This window comes from Vigna radiata, chromosome 6 (assembly GCF_000741045.1).
Source record: "Vigna radiata var. radiata cultivar VC1973A chromosome 6, Vradiata_ver6, whole genome shotgun sequence".
NCBI lineage: Eukaryota > Viridiplantae > Streptophyta > Magnoliopsida > Fabales > Fabaceae > Vigna > Vigna radiata.
The window spans coordinates 2,734,522-2,751,026 of NC_028356.1; the positions used below are offsets into that span (position 1 = coordinate 2,734,522).

The window sequence follows — 16,505 nt, forward strand, 5'->3', positions numbered from 1 at the left end:
ATATATATATATATATATATATATATATATATATATATATATATATAAGTGAGGTGCAAACCTCATCTTATAAGCCGGTTTTGTAAAGTTGAGTTAAGATGAAATCCACTTTTAATAACACTACAACATTTTTCACCTTAGGTTAAGATTACAACGTTACAATAAAAACGAAAATACAGCAAAGCATTTGACATTTATTTTATTATTTTGGCTTAATATGCATTCTCTTGACCTAGTTTTATTTCCGTGGCTATATTTTTCTTATGACCAAGAAATTCATTTTAATCTCTTTATCAAATAGCTAGTGGTACACCTTTTTATCTTTTCTCTTCTTAAACATGGAGTTTTATTTCTTCTTCCCTCCTACAAGTTATAGTCAATGAAGAAAGAACATCATTTCTTCTTTAAAAACATATACATGTATGTGTAACCATTGTTGTTTTTCAGCTTTTCTATATATTGACATTGTAAAAGTCAGCTGTTTATATGTGTAGAACATTTCTCCATATTAACTTGTTCCCACATATATTTCTTTTTATTGTTTCAAACAACAAAACCATTTCAAAATTCATAATCACATGCGTATATATTATATCTTCTCCTTTCTTTAAGAAATAAAGCATTTATTAATAGCTATATTACATTATTTTTTAATTTTGTATCTTTGAAAAAATCACATTATCTAAAAAACACCAAATTATATCTTATAGTATTACATTTATAGAAGACACAAATATATAAGATTGGAACACGAATCACGAATAATATTTGACTTTCAATGTAATAAAAAAAAAAGCAACAAATTGACACGTGAAAGTCACAAGAATGGTCATAAACCGACAACTTGGTTTGGGTTGGAATAATACGAAGGGAAGTTGAGGCTTTGAGTGACTTACACTATTTCCTAGAAAAAATTAAACCAAACCAATTTGAAATATTAGTCACTCATAAAAATTAAGAATATTAAATTAATTAGTTGGGTTAATACATCAAATCAATAAATTTTTAATTGGGGTTAGATAGAATCAATAAATTCAAACTTAGGAGCCTCGTGGATGATTTCTATTCGATGGGTTCATATTTTCGATGACGTTGACACAAATCATAGAGATTAGGTGCTTAATTTTATACAAAAATAAATAAATTAAAAAAAAAATTGCTGACTGGAGCTTACTTGGTCGTTGGATAATGATTAAATTTCTATACCATGTTACGTGTTACTTTAGTTTTAAGTAGTGAGATAAAGAAGAAAACTTAGGTTTTTTATTATTTAATTAAACTGCTTTACTTATCAACTAGTATTTTAATTAGTTTCTGCAAATGATCAATATTGATTTTCATAATAAAAATACAATTTTTTAATTATGAAAATATTGAAATTATGAAAATTATTAGTCTTTAATTATGCAAAGTACTCTCTGCCCCCCGCGCTGGACCGTAAGTACACAATATTCAAACGCATTTAATTACATAAAAGCGAGTTTTTTTTTTCTTTTTTTTTTGTATTTATTTTAGGTCTTTATTAGGAGAAATTGTTAGCCTTACACTAAACTATACTCTCTATAAATATATCTATATGCCATCAAACATAATGAATTTTCCGTAAAATATAAAATATTGTTTAAAACTATATATTATGTAAATAATAGTTTAGATTAAAAAAATAAAAAAAGTACGTGACCTAATGTTTACGCCAAAAGGGGAAATTAAAAGCCAAAATACTCCATGTTATGATATTGATGGATGAAGAAAAAGGTAAGCAACTTTTTAGGTTTGAATCTAACAGTAGTACAAGGAAGAGACAGAAGAAGGTCTAGGGTTATTTAAGGTTGTGAAGTTCGTGTGTGGGTTGGCAACAAAAGAGTGTGTGTGTGTGTGTGTTCTTAAAGCGCCCCACATCGATCACGCTGGAAAGTGAATTTTTCAAAGCCGGCATGGCTGACCAGACCTTCGACCCCATCAAACATTAAACTAAATAAAGAAAGGACCACATTATTTTATCCAAAGTCAACATTATCAATTTCTCTATATATAATCAACCTCACCACGCAACCTTCTTCTTCTCTAAACCACTTCTCTCTCTCTTTCTCTCTTTCTGTTTCTGTGTTCAGATGGGAAATGCAATGAAGACTCCATGCTTTCACCCCAACAAGAATTGTTCATCGAAGAAAATGGTGAAACTGGTATTCTGGGAGGGCACGTCAAGATCCCTGAAGGGGAAACACATAGCTGGTGAGATCATGTTTGAGTTCCCTGAAATGATGGTGTGCCATGCAGACTCTTTCTTCATCGGACACCCTATCCCTGCTCTCTCCATTGACGATGAACTCATGCCAGGCCAAACCTACTTTGTTCTTCCCATTGATCGTTTTGCATGCACCACCCTTTCCGTCGCTTCCATTTCAGCCTTTGGATCTTGCCCTAACAAGTCCCCCATCAAGTTTGGGGCGTGTCCTTTTCAGTACTTGAAAGGTTCTGATGGAAGGATCGTGATCAAGGTGATGCCAGAGTTCATCACCAGGCTCATAACCGGTGCAGACAAAGAGAATATCGGTCCTTCCAGTTTCCTCTGCAGCACTCCTGAGTTGCAGAAACACTACGAACAGCTTGTGAAGTCCAAGGATCAGGTCTGGTCTCCTAAGCTTGAAACCATTTCAGAATACAGAATTAGGTTTTCGCCATGCAGATTCATCGAATGGAAAGAAAAAGAAAAGCCTGTCGAAATTCTTACTAGATAGTTCATTCTTAATCACAACCAACCACACATAACATTGTACACTGATTTATAGATCGTAGTATACACATTACTCATCTTTCTGCTCCTGATTTCTAATTTTACAGTTTTGAGAAATGATATTATAGAAATCAATAGTTTCTTTCCAGTTTTTCTGTTAAGTGGTTTTCTTACATAACGAAGAAGCTTGATGAACTTTGCAATATTCTATAGATTGTGTACTATATTATAGCTATTTATATGTTACATATGAGCATACATATAAAAGGATGAAAAGAAAATGTTTCCATTACTGATTACTGGTGTAAGTGGAAGCAACAAGGTAAGACACGAATGTGCCTAATGTTATTAATTAAAGCAGCAAACGGAAGAAAAAGTCTGTTTTTGTAAATTAAAGGCTTAAATAGCAGTCTACGTTAGAATAGGGTCCAAAATAATAAATATCTGAAAGGAACTTATGCCCTATAAGAACTTTTAGATATTTTGTCTTTAATTAACCACTGTTACAGGCTAACAGAAACTTAACTTTGACAACCAATTTCGGAGCAACCAAAGAGGTGCTGGATATTGTATGTAAAAGGGTCTCCTAGTTAGGTTCTTAATTAATACTGTTGTGCTGAATATGGATATGATAGTAGTGTTTCTGTTGACATAGAAGTCTCACATCGATTAAAAATAAGAGTAAATTATAATATATAAATTAGGTGCAAACCTTATCTTACAAGTTAATTTTATGGAGTTGAATTAGATTTAAAATACTTACCTTTTAACATGGTTAAAACCTATCTTAGTGATATTTATTCGACATATTGTTCCATTTTGGCCTTTTAAACTTAAACCTATTGCAATGTTATACGTGTCCTCGATGCTATCTTCCTTTGCTTATCATATATAACACAAAACCTATTAATTCCTTTATATCGTCCATGATATATATACCCTTAATTTTGATTTGACTTAAATTGGTTTCTAGTTACTTGTTGTGATAATAAAAAGGTGGACTTGCTTTTACTTAAATTAATTATTTGTATTAAATTAGGCATCTTAGTTTAAAATAAAATTTCATTCAACTCAAATGTACAATTGTAATCAAACTAATGTAATGTTTGTAGTTTCATTCGGATAATTTTTTCCATTTTTTGTTTATTTATTAAAATAATTATGAAGCATTTTCTTACAAAATGAAAATGTGTGAAACAGAGAAATATGTTTGCAAATTATAGTCATTATATTCATAATTTTAATTTTTTTATATCTATAAATAAATTATATAATTTTATAGTTGAAAGTTATAATAGAAATTAACTATTTGTTTTCATAAGTATGAAATTAGTGTAAATAGAATATAACCACAAAACAACCTTTAAAAGATATACTAAGGTAGGTTTGTTAATGGTTAAAATTAACTTTAAATATATAATATCATATTTATTTATATAACAAATAATATTTGCTTTATTCTTGATATTTAACCTAAAATTTAAGTCAAATTATTTGATTTAGGTAAAAGTAAATTAAACAAATTAAAGAAATTTTGGAATTTAAGATTTTTTTTAATAAGTTTCTAGTAAACTTTTTATCACCAGACTCACAAAAATTTAAGTTAGTGAAGTTTATTGAAATGCATAGCAAAAAATATAATATTATGAATTCATAAAGTTTTTTTTTTCTTCAGAAAATAAGAGTGAAAGGGATTCTTAAATCAGTCGATTGATAACACTTTCTAATATTATATTTTGCATTTAAACAATAACTAAATTATTTACATTTCATAATTATAAAAATGGTATCATGTGAACATTCAATTATAATATGAGTTAATTATGAATTCTAACAAAAAACACATGCTTCAAAATTTAGGATAAGGGTGTAAACCAGCAAAATGTTTATAACTTATATTTAAACATAATCAAACAAAAGAAAACTTATATATATTACAAAAAAGTAATTATATTCTTATATAAAAGTGTCCTATAATTATAACAAGGCAGATATCTATCGGAACTTCTAATAGTTATATCGTGAAAGAACGTTCAGTGAATAATTAAATTTGCATTATCCTACAAATTATTTTATACTTTCCACATATTTTCATTGTGTATAAATTGTAGTGTTTTGCATGTATAAAAGCTTTAGATATTTTTAAGAAACTAAGAAATGGAGTAAAAAGATAATTATGAGCCAGAAAAGTCAAAGCTCATAACACATTGATTGAATCTCATTTTTTTTTTGTTTGACAAAATTTGATTTTGCAAATTGGACTTAAGGGCCCAATTTGTTATCTGTTAAGAAAAGCAACTGAATTTAATGAAAGCCCAGTTGAGTGTCTGAGTCTAAAAAACAAAAGTAGTGTAATAATGAAAATATGAAGAAAAATGAATGGAGTTTGAGCAACTGAAATGTACTTTAGTTCAGTGCTAGAGTTCTCCATCACGAACACGTCCAAAACCATTGAAGTACAGGTGACACTGTCAATTTTACCATCATCAAAAAAGGTTTTTTAATGATGAACTCAGGACCAAAATACAACTAAAAATAGTTTTTTATTTTCCAGAATTTAGGAAGAGACAACCTTTTTCCTTGTCTTTCTTTTAGTTGTAGAGATATAACTTTTAGATGCTGCATGATAAGAAATGACGAAGACCTACAAGAATCATCAAAACTTAAGATTAGGTTAAATTAAATTTCAAAATCTAATTAATAGAAATAAATTTTAAGGCTAAATATGTTTTTAGTCTCTATACTTTGGGGCGATTTTGGTTTTAATCTCTCTTTCAAACTAAGGTATAATTTAGTCCTTCAACTTTAGAAAACTCTGGTTTTAGTCCTTTTTACCAAATTTTTTTAATTTTATTTGTTGTTTCAGATGCGTTTCTCAATTAACATTGAAGCAAAAATGTATCAAACAGTATAAACAATCCAAATGCTATAATGAAACGTGCTTAGAAACAACAAATAAAATTAAAAAGAATTTGGTAAAAAAGACTAAAACCAGAGTTTTCTAAAGTTGAAGGACTAAATTATACCTTAGTTTGAAAGAGAGACTAAAACCAAAATCGCTCCAAAATATAAGAAGTAAAAAGATATTTAATCCTAAATTTTAAATCTAACTCAGTTCTACAAATATAAAATAAAGTTTTTAACTGTTATATATTATAAATTAGTATTAATTTTAGTCGACTTGAGAATTCTAACAATAATTTTTTATATTACATGTAATATATGTATAAAGTGTTTAGTTAAGGATTAAAGTCTTTAATTAAGGATTGGTAAGTGTAGGGTTAGGAAGAAAATGAAAAATGGAAATGGTTAAGTTTGAGAAGATATGAAGAATGACAGTGAAATTACATAAGAGAAGAGAGAGAGAGAGAGAGTGTGTAGGGGTCTGCAGTGAGTTAAGGCAAACAAGGGCAGCCTTTTTGTCTGCAACATTTATGTTAGGGACCACTCTACAAACCAAACAACACTTTATAGAGCAGAGCACTGTAGATTGTAGCTCATTAATGCATTTCATTCTCTTCTTCTTCTATTGCTACAACCCAACCACATCTTCTGCTTCCCCAACAAAACATCCTTATCTTATTCTACAATAATCTAATTCTACAGACAATTTCTTTATTCTTCTCTTTTTCATCCTGTTTTTTTTTCCACTCAATTTCTTCATGTCTTTATGTCTTTCCTTTGCTTTTTAAATACTAACATGCCTATCTAAATATGGTATAAGTATAACAGCAACCAATTAAATTATATCTTTTTAAGGACACCCAATTTATTAATTTAATTCTTCAATTATCATTACTTTTATTGTTTTCGTGCAAATTATATATATATATATATATATATATATATATATATATATATATATATATATATATATGAGAAATCTCTCGAGATTTATTTATAAAATAAATTATGTATGTCATTTATATATTATAAATCCTTCTTATTTTAATTGATGTGAAATTTTTAATATGAATATATATATATATATATATATATTTTATCAAATTTATATATATTTAATTTTATCAAATTTAATATTTTAAAACAATAAATTTATAAATCATTTTCTTTATATCTTTATATTGTGTTTAACTTTCTTGTATTTATTTAATGTAGAACATAAACTGTCATTTAAATTTGAAATAAATTTATGGATTTATAATATGCAAATTTCGCAACTTAGACCCTAGATAATATTATATTAATTTAATTGTTCTAAATTCCATAGTAGATTCCTTTAAACACTTAGATGAGTCGAACATGTTTTACTCATATTTATATACAAGTTTTATATATTTGTAGCTTATCTAACTATATTATGAAACTCTCTATCCAAGCTTTGTTTTCTTAAAATTAGTTCTTTTAATTATGTTACTAAGTTCACAATTTCGTTAGACGAAGTTGTCGTATAGAGTTTGTTTTTCTCTTTTTCTTTTTTATAAAAATGTATAAGACAAAGTCTTTAAGTTTATCTATCTTTTAGAACTCGTAAAAAAGAAATTAAAATCAATTATTGCATTTAAAATATTGATTGTTTCAAAACTTATAACTTTTTTTTTATAGTTTTATCCCAATAGGATGTCTCACAAAATTAAAGGAAGAAGATGAATTTAAATTATCTTTTGCCTTATCTCAAACAATTTATGCTTGCCAATAGGAATATAAGCTCTTAAGTCAAGGGATAAGAATTTATTATTGCATTTGAATTATTGTTCATTTTAAAACTTAAAAATCTTTGTGACGAATTTGCCTTTAAAAAAACTTTAAATAATAAATAATATATTTAAATTGTCCTTATTCTTAAGTTTTAAATAATTTGAGATAATTAAAAGTACGAAAACGTTTAATAATAACAATGTATATTTGTAGTGAAAAAAATTAACCGATCTTTAATACAAAAACTAATAAATAAATAATTAATAACAAGAGTGGAGGTATCTTCCGTGCTATTCACATGTAAGAAATACAAAATTAACAAGATAAAAAGAAAAGTTAATGTTTATATATAAATATATTCCATCATAACTAATTAATAATAAATATATATTGTTTTCGTAATCATCAACATTGAAATCAGTGAGGTCTGTCTATGATGATCAAAAGTATGCATCTTTATTTATTTTCTACTTGATGAGTGAGATTTTCAAGAAGAATGTAATAGAATGGTAAAGAAGTTGAATCCCAAGAGTTAAACAATATTCCCAAGATGTTGAAGGAAGGAAGAAAAGATTGATTGAGAGACACATGACAGGTGTTGAATTCTTTAAGCTTTCTACTATGTGCATGTGTATGTTACCAGTAGCAGTAGTATACTAATAATTATTATTTCAATACAATAATACGATAATAATAAAAAAGTTTAATGGCTTCTTTTTTGAGTTTGATTGAAACGTGTCAAATTTGTCAGAAAATATCAATTTTGTTTTTATATAGAAAAAATTTGTGTCAATCAAGTCATCTCCGTTAAATACAAACTAATGGTGTTAAAAATTTAAAGTGAGTTTTGAATAATGACCATTTCATGGGTCCGATCCCTGATATTGCAGTGGATAAAGTGAGTTTTGAAAATAATGATTTTCAACGGAGATGAATTGATTGACACAAATTTTTTCCATATAAAGACGAAATTGACATTTTTCTAAAAAGGGAACGAATTTAACACATTTCAACCAAACTGGGAACAAAAGAAACAATTAAACCTAATAAAAAAATAAAAATAAAAAAATGATGAATGTAGTAAGGAGAAGGAACAGTGAATAGACAAGTGTAAGGGTAGGAAAAGAAAGGGAGACGCGCGGATGAGTGAAGAAATGAAAAGGAGGAAGAGAAGCGCGTGAGAGATGAAAAAGACGACAAGAACAGTAAGAGGAACATAGAACAAGAAGTACCCAGATTGAATTGTGAGTAGTGTGAGGTTTGCAGGGCTCGAGGCAGCAGCGTTGTGTTAGTGTACCTCGTCATCTGTGTTATCTATCTTTTTCTTTTTTCCACTTAATATTTATTTATTTATTTCTTAAACACTTGGTCTATTCTGTTTACTGTTTAACCTACTCTATCCTACCCTGTCTACTTTACCTTAGCTTAGCTTAGGTGGTTTCCACTACACATCCCACACCATTCATTCCCATAATTAAACCTAATTAAAAAAAATCATTTTTTTTTTTTATGTTTGTAGATTCAATCTCTATTTCTTTTTCGTTAATGGGTTATCAATATCAATTATTTTTAGTTATAGCAAAAACAAGTTTTACTTTTGGTTTTCTTTCATTATCTAGGTGTAATTTCTATTTTCTTTTATATTTTTTGTTTGATGTGATAGAGATGATAAGAGGATGAGAAAGAAGTAACTAATATAAAAAAACGGTAAGATGATCTGAAATTCTTTGTGATCAACTATGTGCACCAGAAAGGAGAAAGTATATATAATATGTATATATATAATTTGATGGATGTGATTTCATGTGATTATCTGTTATGTTTGTATGAAATTATATGTGTGAATGAAAGGTGTGGAAAAGAGTTGCAAGGAGAAAGTTTTTTATTGGTGGCTTGAAGTGTTGTTAGAGGAACTTGTTATTGTTTTCATAAATTACAAATGTTTATTTTATTTTATTTCTTTTACCTGTCTTCCAAAATAACCAATGATGGAATAGTAATAAGTATTTTCATGATATAAATTAAAAAATTACAATATATGTTATGTTGATTAAATTATATTTTAGATTTCTGAAGTATTAAATACTTATAATGTTTTGTTTAATATCAATGTTTCCTTTATACATATCTTAAAAACACATTAAGCAAAAATATTGGAGTAAGATAAAGCAAAATAGTGAAATAGTTTAGAAATATTATTAGTATGATAATATGGCAAAAAATTTGTGCACTATATGTTTCAACTATTTTCTGACGAGTTATTAAGAAACAAGGCCCAATTTTTCTGACGAGTAAACGGGCCGAAGCCCGTTTGGCTCATATTTAGAAAAACTTAGTAATGTATATTTTTAATTTTATTTTCTGTATCATTTTTCATAATTATTGTCTGTTTAAACAAACAATTATTACATCCTTCAGTAAGCATACTTAACCATAAATACTTTTATGCGTAGAAAAGATACTAGAGTTATTTTTCCACCAAATTGGTTTAGTTATCGCAATGCACTAACGATATTTTCTCTCATTTAATTAATTTGTGATTAGCCGTAAAATAATTTAAAATTACTTTCAGGATTTATTTCGGATAATATATAAAACTTTAGCTTCTACAATGAAAGAAATAAATGAGAGTCGATTTGAAAAATCGTGAAAGAAACAGTTACCATCCAATTTGGCCATATAGTTTCTTAGATATTTGATACTCTATATTAAACATATTTTATAATGGTAATTTTTTTTTTCTTTCTTTTCATTACTAACTACTTCGATATCAATTATATACAAAAATCAAACTTATATTAATACTTCCCAGATCTAAAAATCATCTAAGAGATTAGAATCAATTAAAAATTAACTTGGTTTTATTCAATCATATTCATATTTATTACTTACTATTTATACTGTACACACGAAAAATACATCTCCATATGTTAGGTTACGTAAATGACTTAATTATTGTTAAAATTAATATTTTAGACATAACATTTTCTAATCCTTACACAATTTATTGTTCTTATATGAAAAATTGGAGTCTTAAAATATTTTATGAAGCTGCAGGTAGTCTGTAATCTTGAGAGGTTTTATAAGAGAAAATATGCACTAGAAATCATTGAAAACACGAATTTATATATTAAGTATCAAGGTTGTGGGTTTTCAATGGAACAAAACCACATTAGTGCAAAAACTGCATATAATGTCACATGTTTAACATCGAACCACTAAATAACCAACGTTAAAAAGGACCGGTGGTGTTTTTGTAAATAAATGCAATTATTAAATGTCGTTTAGAATTGTAATTCGACGTAAAAGGATATAAAACGTCGAATGCCCCAGCGACAGACGTTAAAAGGTTAGTGAATTAAAAAAAAATTGAGCGGAAGATTGAAAACTCATTCACTTTATCTTAACCCGCAAGACCTTTTTATCTGTCCAAACTTTTTTCGAACGAAGTTTGACGACTATCACATGTAATATTTCTTTCATTTGATACAAACGCATGTTAGTTAACTACTTTAGGTATAATTTTCGTTTGTTTTCACCGATTATTTTTGTGTTCTTGTCCTTCATAGGCCTATTCTTCTTTCTCTCTCACTGGTGGTAACACTTTATTCCGATGAACCCAGGTTAGTTTTAGTTTTGAAGAACTTATTTGTTGATAACTTGTTTTTTTTTTTTTGTTGAACTTGTTTTTTGTTGTGGTTGTTTGGTTGAACTTGTTTGTTATTATTGTTTGATTGAACTTGTTTGTTCTTTTATTGAACTTCTTTGTTGTTTCTTATTGTTCTTTGATTGATCTTATATTACTGTTCATAGTTCATGCGTTATAAAATACCAAAAACTGAAATGTGTTGTTTTTTTTTCTGCTTTTTAGATCTCGTAGAGTTGTAAAAAAGGATCACAATTAATTAAAAAAATTAAAAAAATTGATTAACGTCGTATATTGACAAAATTCGACGTTAAATTAACGTCGTATATTGACAAAATTCGACATTCGATGTCAATTTAATGCCTCCTGATATGACGTCGTTCTCGAATTCGACGTGAAAGGTAACAAGTATTCGACGTTGTACGCTGTTTTTGTACTAGTGTAAGTAAGTATTTGAGGATTCATAACACTATTGATGGTTGATTAATCTTTTTGCATGTGACTATATTTGATCTTATTTACAATTGATTGAAGGTTTGATTTTGAGCTTGTTATCACATTTTTTTTATGGTTAGAATTATAATCTATCAAGTAACAAAGGAGTTCATTAAAAGTTTTGATTTCTCTTCTTCTTCAACCTCTAGACTCCTTAGTATAACAAAAACTAAGGTAAAAAAAAAAAAAGTTAGTTTTATTTCTACACTACAATTTTGGAATAAGAAAAAGTGTGCTTGTTTGACGGATTGAGATAATTGGACATGAATATTTAGGGATTACTTCTTAGTATTTTGTTGCATTATTTAAAATTGAGCAATAATTTATTGACTTGAAAAAATGTTAATATTTTAATTTATTGAAAATTGATGATTTTTAGTGATATTAAGTAGTATGTTTATTAGTGTAGGTGAAGGCTTTTGGATCGATTATTTTAGAGATTATGCTTCAACTCTTTTGTACAAATGACACTTTTGAAATTATTTTAAAAACAGTAAACTTCAATTATTTAAATAATCAAAGCATATATCAATATAATCTTTAATTATTTTAGAACCGAAGTTTATAATTGAACAAAAATTTCAAAAATGACACCATATTTTAAAAAATTTTGTTTTATTCAAATTAACATATTAAACGATTTCAAAAGCATTTTTACTATAATGATTATAAATAAAGGAGTAAAAAAATAAACTATTAAAATTATTCTCTTAGGTTAAGTAAGTCCAAATAAACTTTGGTTTAGTATCATGAATGTGTCTTATTTATAATTTGAGCTTAAAACCTTCTAAAACATCTCTACTAGCTAACACGTATTTATAACTCATAAGTTTAGTTATTTATAATGTCTACAAGTTTTAAATGACATGTATCATTTTATCCATTCCAATCATTTTCTAACAATTTTGCTTATTAAGATTTCTATTTCAAATATTAAACCATTTTTTTATACTCACTACCCCTTACCCATTTTAACCAATTCCAATTATTCATACAACATCACACATGTTATTCACAACATTAACAACAGATCCACCACATATTACTTACTCAAACAATTGATCTACTAAATAAACATTATCCAATTTCAAGTAAAACTATAACGTATATCACATTTACAATTTAATTATTATATCATCCAACCAAATACAAATTATACTATAAAAGCTAAATGTATGACTAAAATACAAGTTTTCCTTACCTTACATAAAAACAACACAATTTTATAAAAATAGAACCCTAGAGTTCAAGGAACTCTATAAATGCTTACAAATCACCGAATTAAAAACAAAATGAGTCTTTACGTTCTCAGAATACCAAAGAACTAGGGAAAGAAGCCATAAAACGCATGCAACGAATAATCATCTTGCGTAAATTTCTAATTAAGAACAAAAGAGAAAAATGAGTCAAAACTTACTTATTGTATACTAAAAATTGATCAGATAGAAGTGAAGATTATTCCGCCGTTACTTCCTAAGAACTTCCTGATTGTCAAATAGATAATCCAGGAGTTAGAATTTGTAGAGAGAAAGTTAAGAGAAAGAGTTTTAGAGAAGTAGTTTATATTTTAAGTAATAAAACGAGTTTAAGAAATTCTATTTATTTTTATTGAATTATTTTAACTTTAAATAATTTGTTCTTATTGTTTTAAAATATTTATCAACTCTGATACTCTAATACTCTATTTTTTATATTCTTATATTTTTTTCTCACAAATTATTATAAATTTAAAAACTAAATCAACATTGATTATGGAATTTGAAAAAGAAAACGTTTCATAAAATTTGATTAATATATATACCTCCTAAAAAGTTCTCTGTAATTTTTAATAAGAAACATTGAGAATTTTTTCATGGATGGATTAAAGTATTAGTTAGAAGGTCCACTCATATATATATTTTATATATAAAAGTAGAGTAGTTTTGTTTTGAAGTGGCATATGATATGATATGAATGTGTAGAAATCATGAATAATAATTGACATTGTGGCTTAAGAAGTGCAAGTTGTATAAAAGGTTCATCTTTTTCTTTACTTTGAGATTTGGCATCAATAATATAATCGATTTTCTAAATCTTCACATGCATCAGAGTCATACATTTTCATTATTACTACGTTCTTTAAGAATCTTCTTGAGCTCATAACCATGTCCAAATCATGTTCCATTTTCGAACGTCCGCCGTTCATATATTCTTTTTAATTCCATTTTCCCACTTAATTAATACATCCCTAATATTATTTTATCATAACATTATCACATAAAAAAATCTCATAATTCATATTAGTACCATTACTATTTTTACCACCACTATTGCATTACAGCTGAGCCTAGTATTTCCTAAAGTCTATTCAAAACAAAACACAAACACTACTTATAAATAGTATAATAACAAAGTTTACGTATGAAGGTTTAATATGTATATAGATGTTTAATAATTGTTGGGTTAGTAATGGATCGAATGATCAACATATCTTTTAATTCATCGTGAAATGTTTGATTGGCCAGATCACAAACAAAATTAGTAATAATTGTAAATATGTTAATCTTAAATCAGATTATTATTATATTAGGTCATAATTAGGTTGTCACTATTTAAAAACTCATGAAAATCTATAAATACATATTTGATATCTAGATAGTGGTTATTTTTAATATGATGGAACAATGACAAAGATAACTTTGATCTAAATTTAGAATTTAGAAATTCAAGAATACTTAACTTCGACTTCATAAACTCAAATTGTGATACTTAAGCACTGACGAGGATGAGGAGTGATCGTTGGTGCAAGAGATATGAAGTGTGAGAGGCACAAACAAAGAGCAGCTCCTGACATGCTTCGAGTGGAAGAGACACATGGAATAATCGAACATACATCGAAATGAGAGAGATAACTTAAAGAAATTGATTTGATTACTCATATCAACAAATGCATTTACTTTTCGGTAATCTAATCCATAAAACCTCCAAGATTAAGTGTGCTTAACATAAACCACTAGAGACTTATACTGTACCAAATAAAATAAACAAACCTGCATGAATAATTTAAAAATAGACGCTCATAAGAACTATGAATATTTAAACTTTTTTCTCGAATATCATGAATGTATAACAATTCTACATTTAAAAATAAAATAAAACAATTATAGAGAAAGATGCTAGGTTAAAAATATGAGAGTTTACGAAAGTGATTTTATGAAATAAAGTATATGTTTAGTATTTGGTGTTGCTATCATTCTCTGAATTCAACATATAGGGAAAGGCAAAAACATTATTTTTGTGAGGGAAATAAAACGATATGAAGTAAGGTTTAAATTGAAAGTTTGTGGTGAGCTTGACTTTTGATATGAAGACGAAAAGTTTTGATAAAAACATTGAGATGAAGTTGTTAGTGTCTATGATTTGGTAGTGAAGACAAAAAGTCATATTAATGCACAACACAAACGTGGATGAGAGGACATAATAGACAACAAAGTTAGGGCATGCACGCTAGCTAATTATAAAAGGAACAAAATCAATTATTTTAATATTAGAATAATGCGTGGACACAATTCTTTAATCTATCCTTAATTCAATCCCATGTGATTTAGTTGACAATACACAATTTATTGCAAAAAATATCAATCCTGCTTAGCTTTATATATCATGTTCAAATTTTAAATGTAAAAAAGAATAAAAATAATTATGTGCATATAAATTTCAAATTAAATGTTTAGTCTCTTCATATCTAGAAAAACTTGTTAGGATGTCGAATGTGTATCTGAAAATAAAAATATTATTTGATACACATAAGTTTTCTACAATACTATATTTTTTACTTTTATTCTTTTTTATTTTGAAAAAAATACAAAATTTTATATTTTTATAATTGTTTTATTCTTATATTCTGTCTCAAATATAAAAAATGTGTTATAATATCATTATTCCTTCTAAAAAACTCCAAACCATAATTACAATGGTTTAAAAGAAGATTAGAAAATATTAATAAAAAAATATGAAAAATTAAACTTTCTTCTTTATATAAAGACAGTTTTCCTTGTAGGTATCAGATGAGAAAATTTCCTTTCTCGATGATTAATAGGAAGATGTTCGGCGATTTTTTTTTTTGAATTAAATATTTAATATAAAAGTAAATTAAATTGAACATTATAGCCAACAAATTAAATTGAACATTTTTCAATATAACTTATTTATTTTCGTTAATTGTTGTATTTACTTAATAAAGATGAAACTTTTGCATTTCCCTATCCAAACATCTAGAACATCCTTTGTTTATATAAAAAAATTAGAATATTTTGACAGCATTAATTAATAGCGAATTAAAACAAGCCAGCCAAGATACAATGTAGCTAACTCATCTAAATTCTACAGTGAATTTGACTTTTGAACTGGACCATTAATAATAATCTTTATCATAAAAAACTTCCCAACATCAATAGTCTTCCTTATCTTGTCTAATAAAAGGAAGATTATATAAATATAAAAAAAAAAAAAAAGCACTCACGAAGACGCAAATATAATTTTTGAAGTATAATTATGATATATGGAATTTAAACTTAATCTAATCTCATATAATTAACATCACATCAAATCCATTTATATATTTTAAATTTGTGTTATTTTTAGATTATATAAAATTTTAAACATATATAAACTAAAAAACATTCCAGCTTTAAATATTATTTTTATTTTTTATTTTTATTGAGTTTTTTCAAAAAAATTTTCATGTTCAACAAAGTCTTAATGTCAAATTAATTTTTTAACAGTATTTAAGTCGTTCATAGAAGATAAATTGTGTCATATATGTTTTTTAATATTTTTCTAAATTTAAAAAATTTTGTTCACATATCAGTACTGTATTAGGTGGGAGTGACAGCACTATGTATCAAATCAATATAGATATTTTAAATCAATGATACTGTATAAATATTATAAAAATAATTTTTTATCAAAATTCACAGTTTTTAGTTTTTA

The 16,505-nt window shown here is 26.7% G+C and overlaps 1 protein-coding gene across 1 annotated transcript; it reads left to right on the plus strand.

Moving 5' to 3' along the window:
- The first annotated feature begins 1,948 nt into the window (after window positions 1–1,948).
- On the plus strand, window positions 1,949–2,929 carry LOC106764477. The gene has a single exon (XM_014648759.2). It carries the CDS (start codon window positions 2,112–2,114, stop codon window positions 2,736–2,738), a length of 627 nt encoding a protein of 208 aa, XP_014504245.1. The 5' UTR covers window positions 1,949–2,111; the 3' UTR covers window positions 2,739–2,929.
- Window positions 2,930–16,505: the final 13,576 nt, after the last annotated feature.

Coding starts and splice junctions, on each gene's coding strand:
- LOC106764477 (XM_014648759.2), top strand. CDS start 2,112: ATGGGAAATGCAATGAAGACTCCATGCTTTCACCCCAACAAGAATTGT.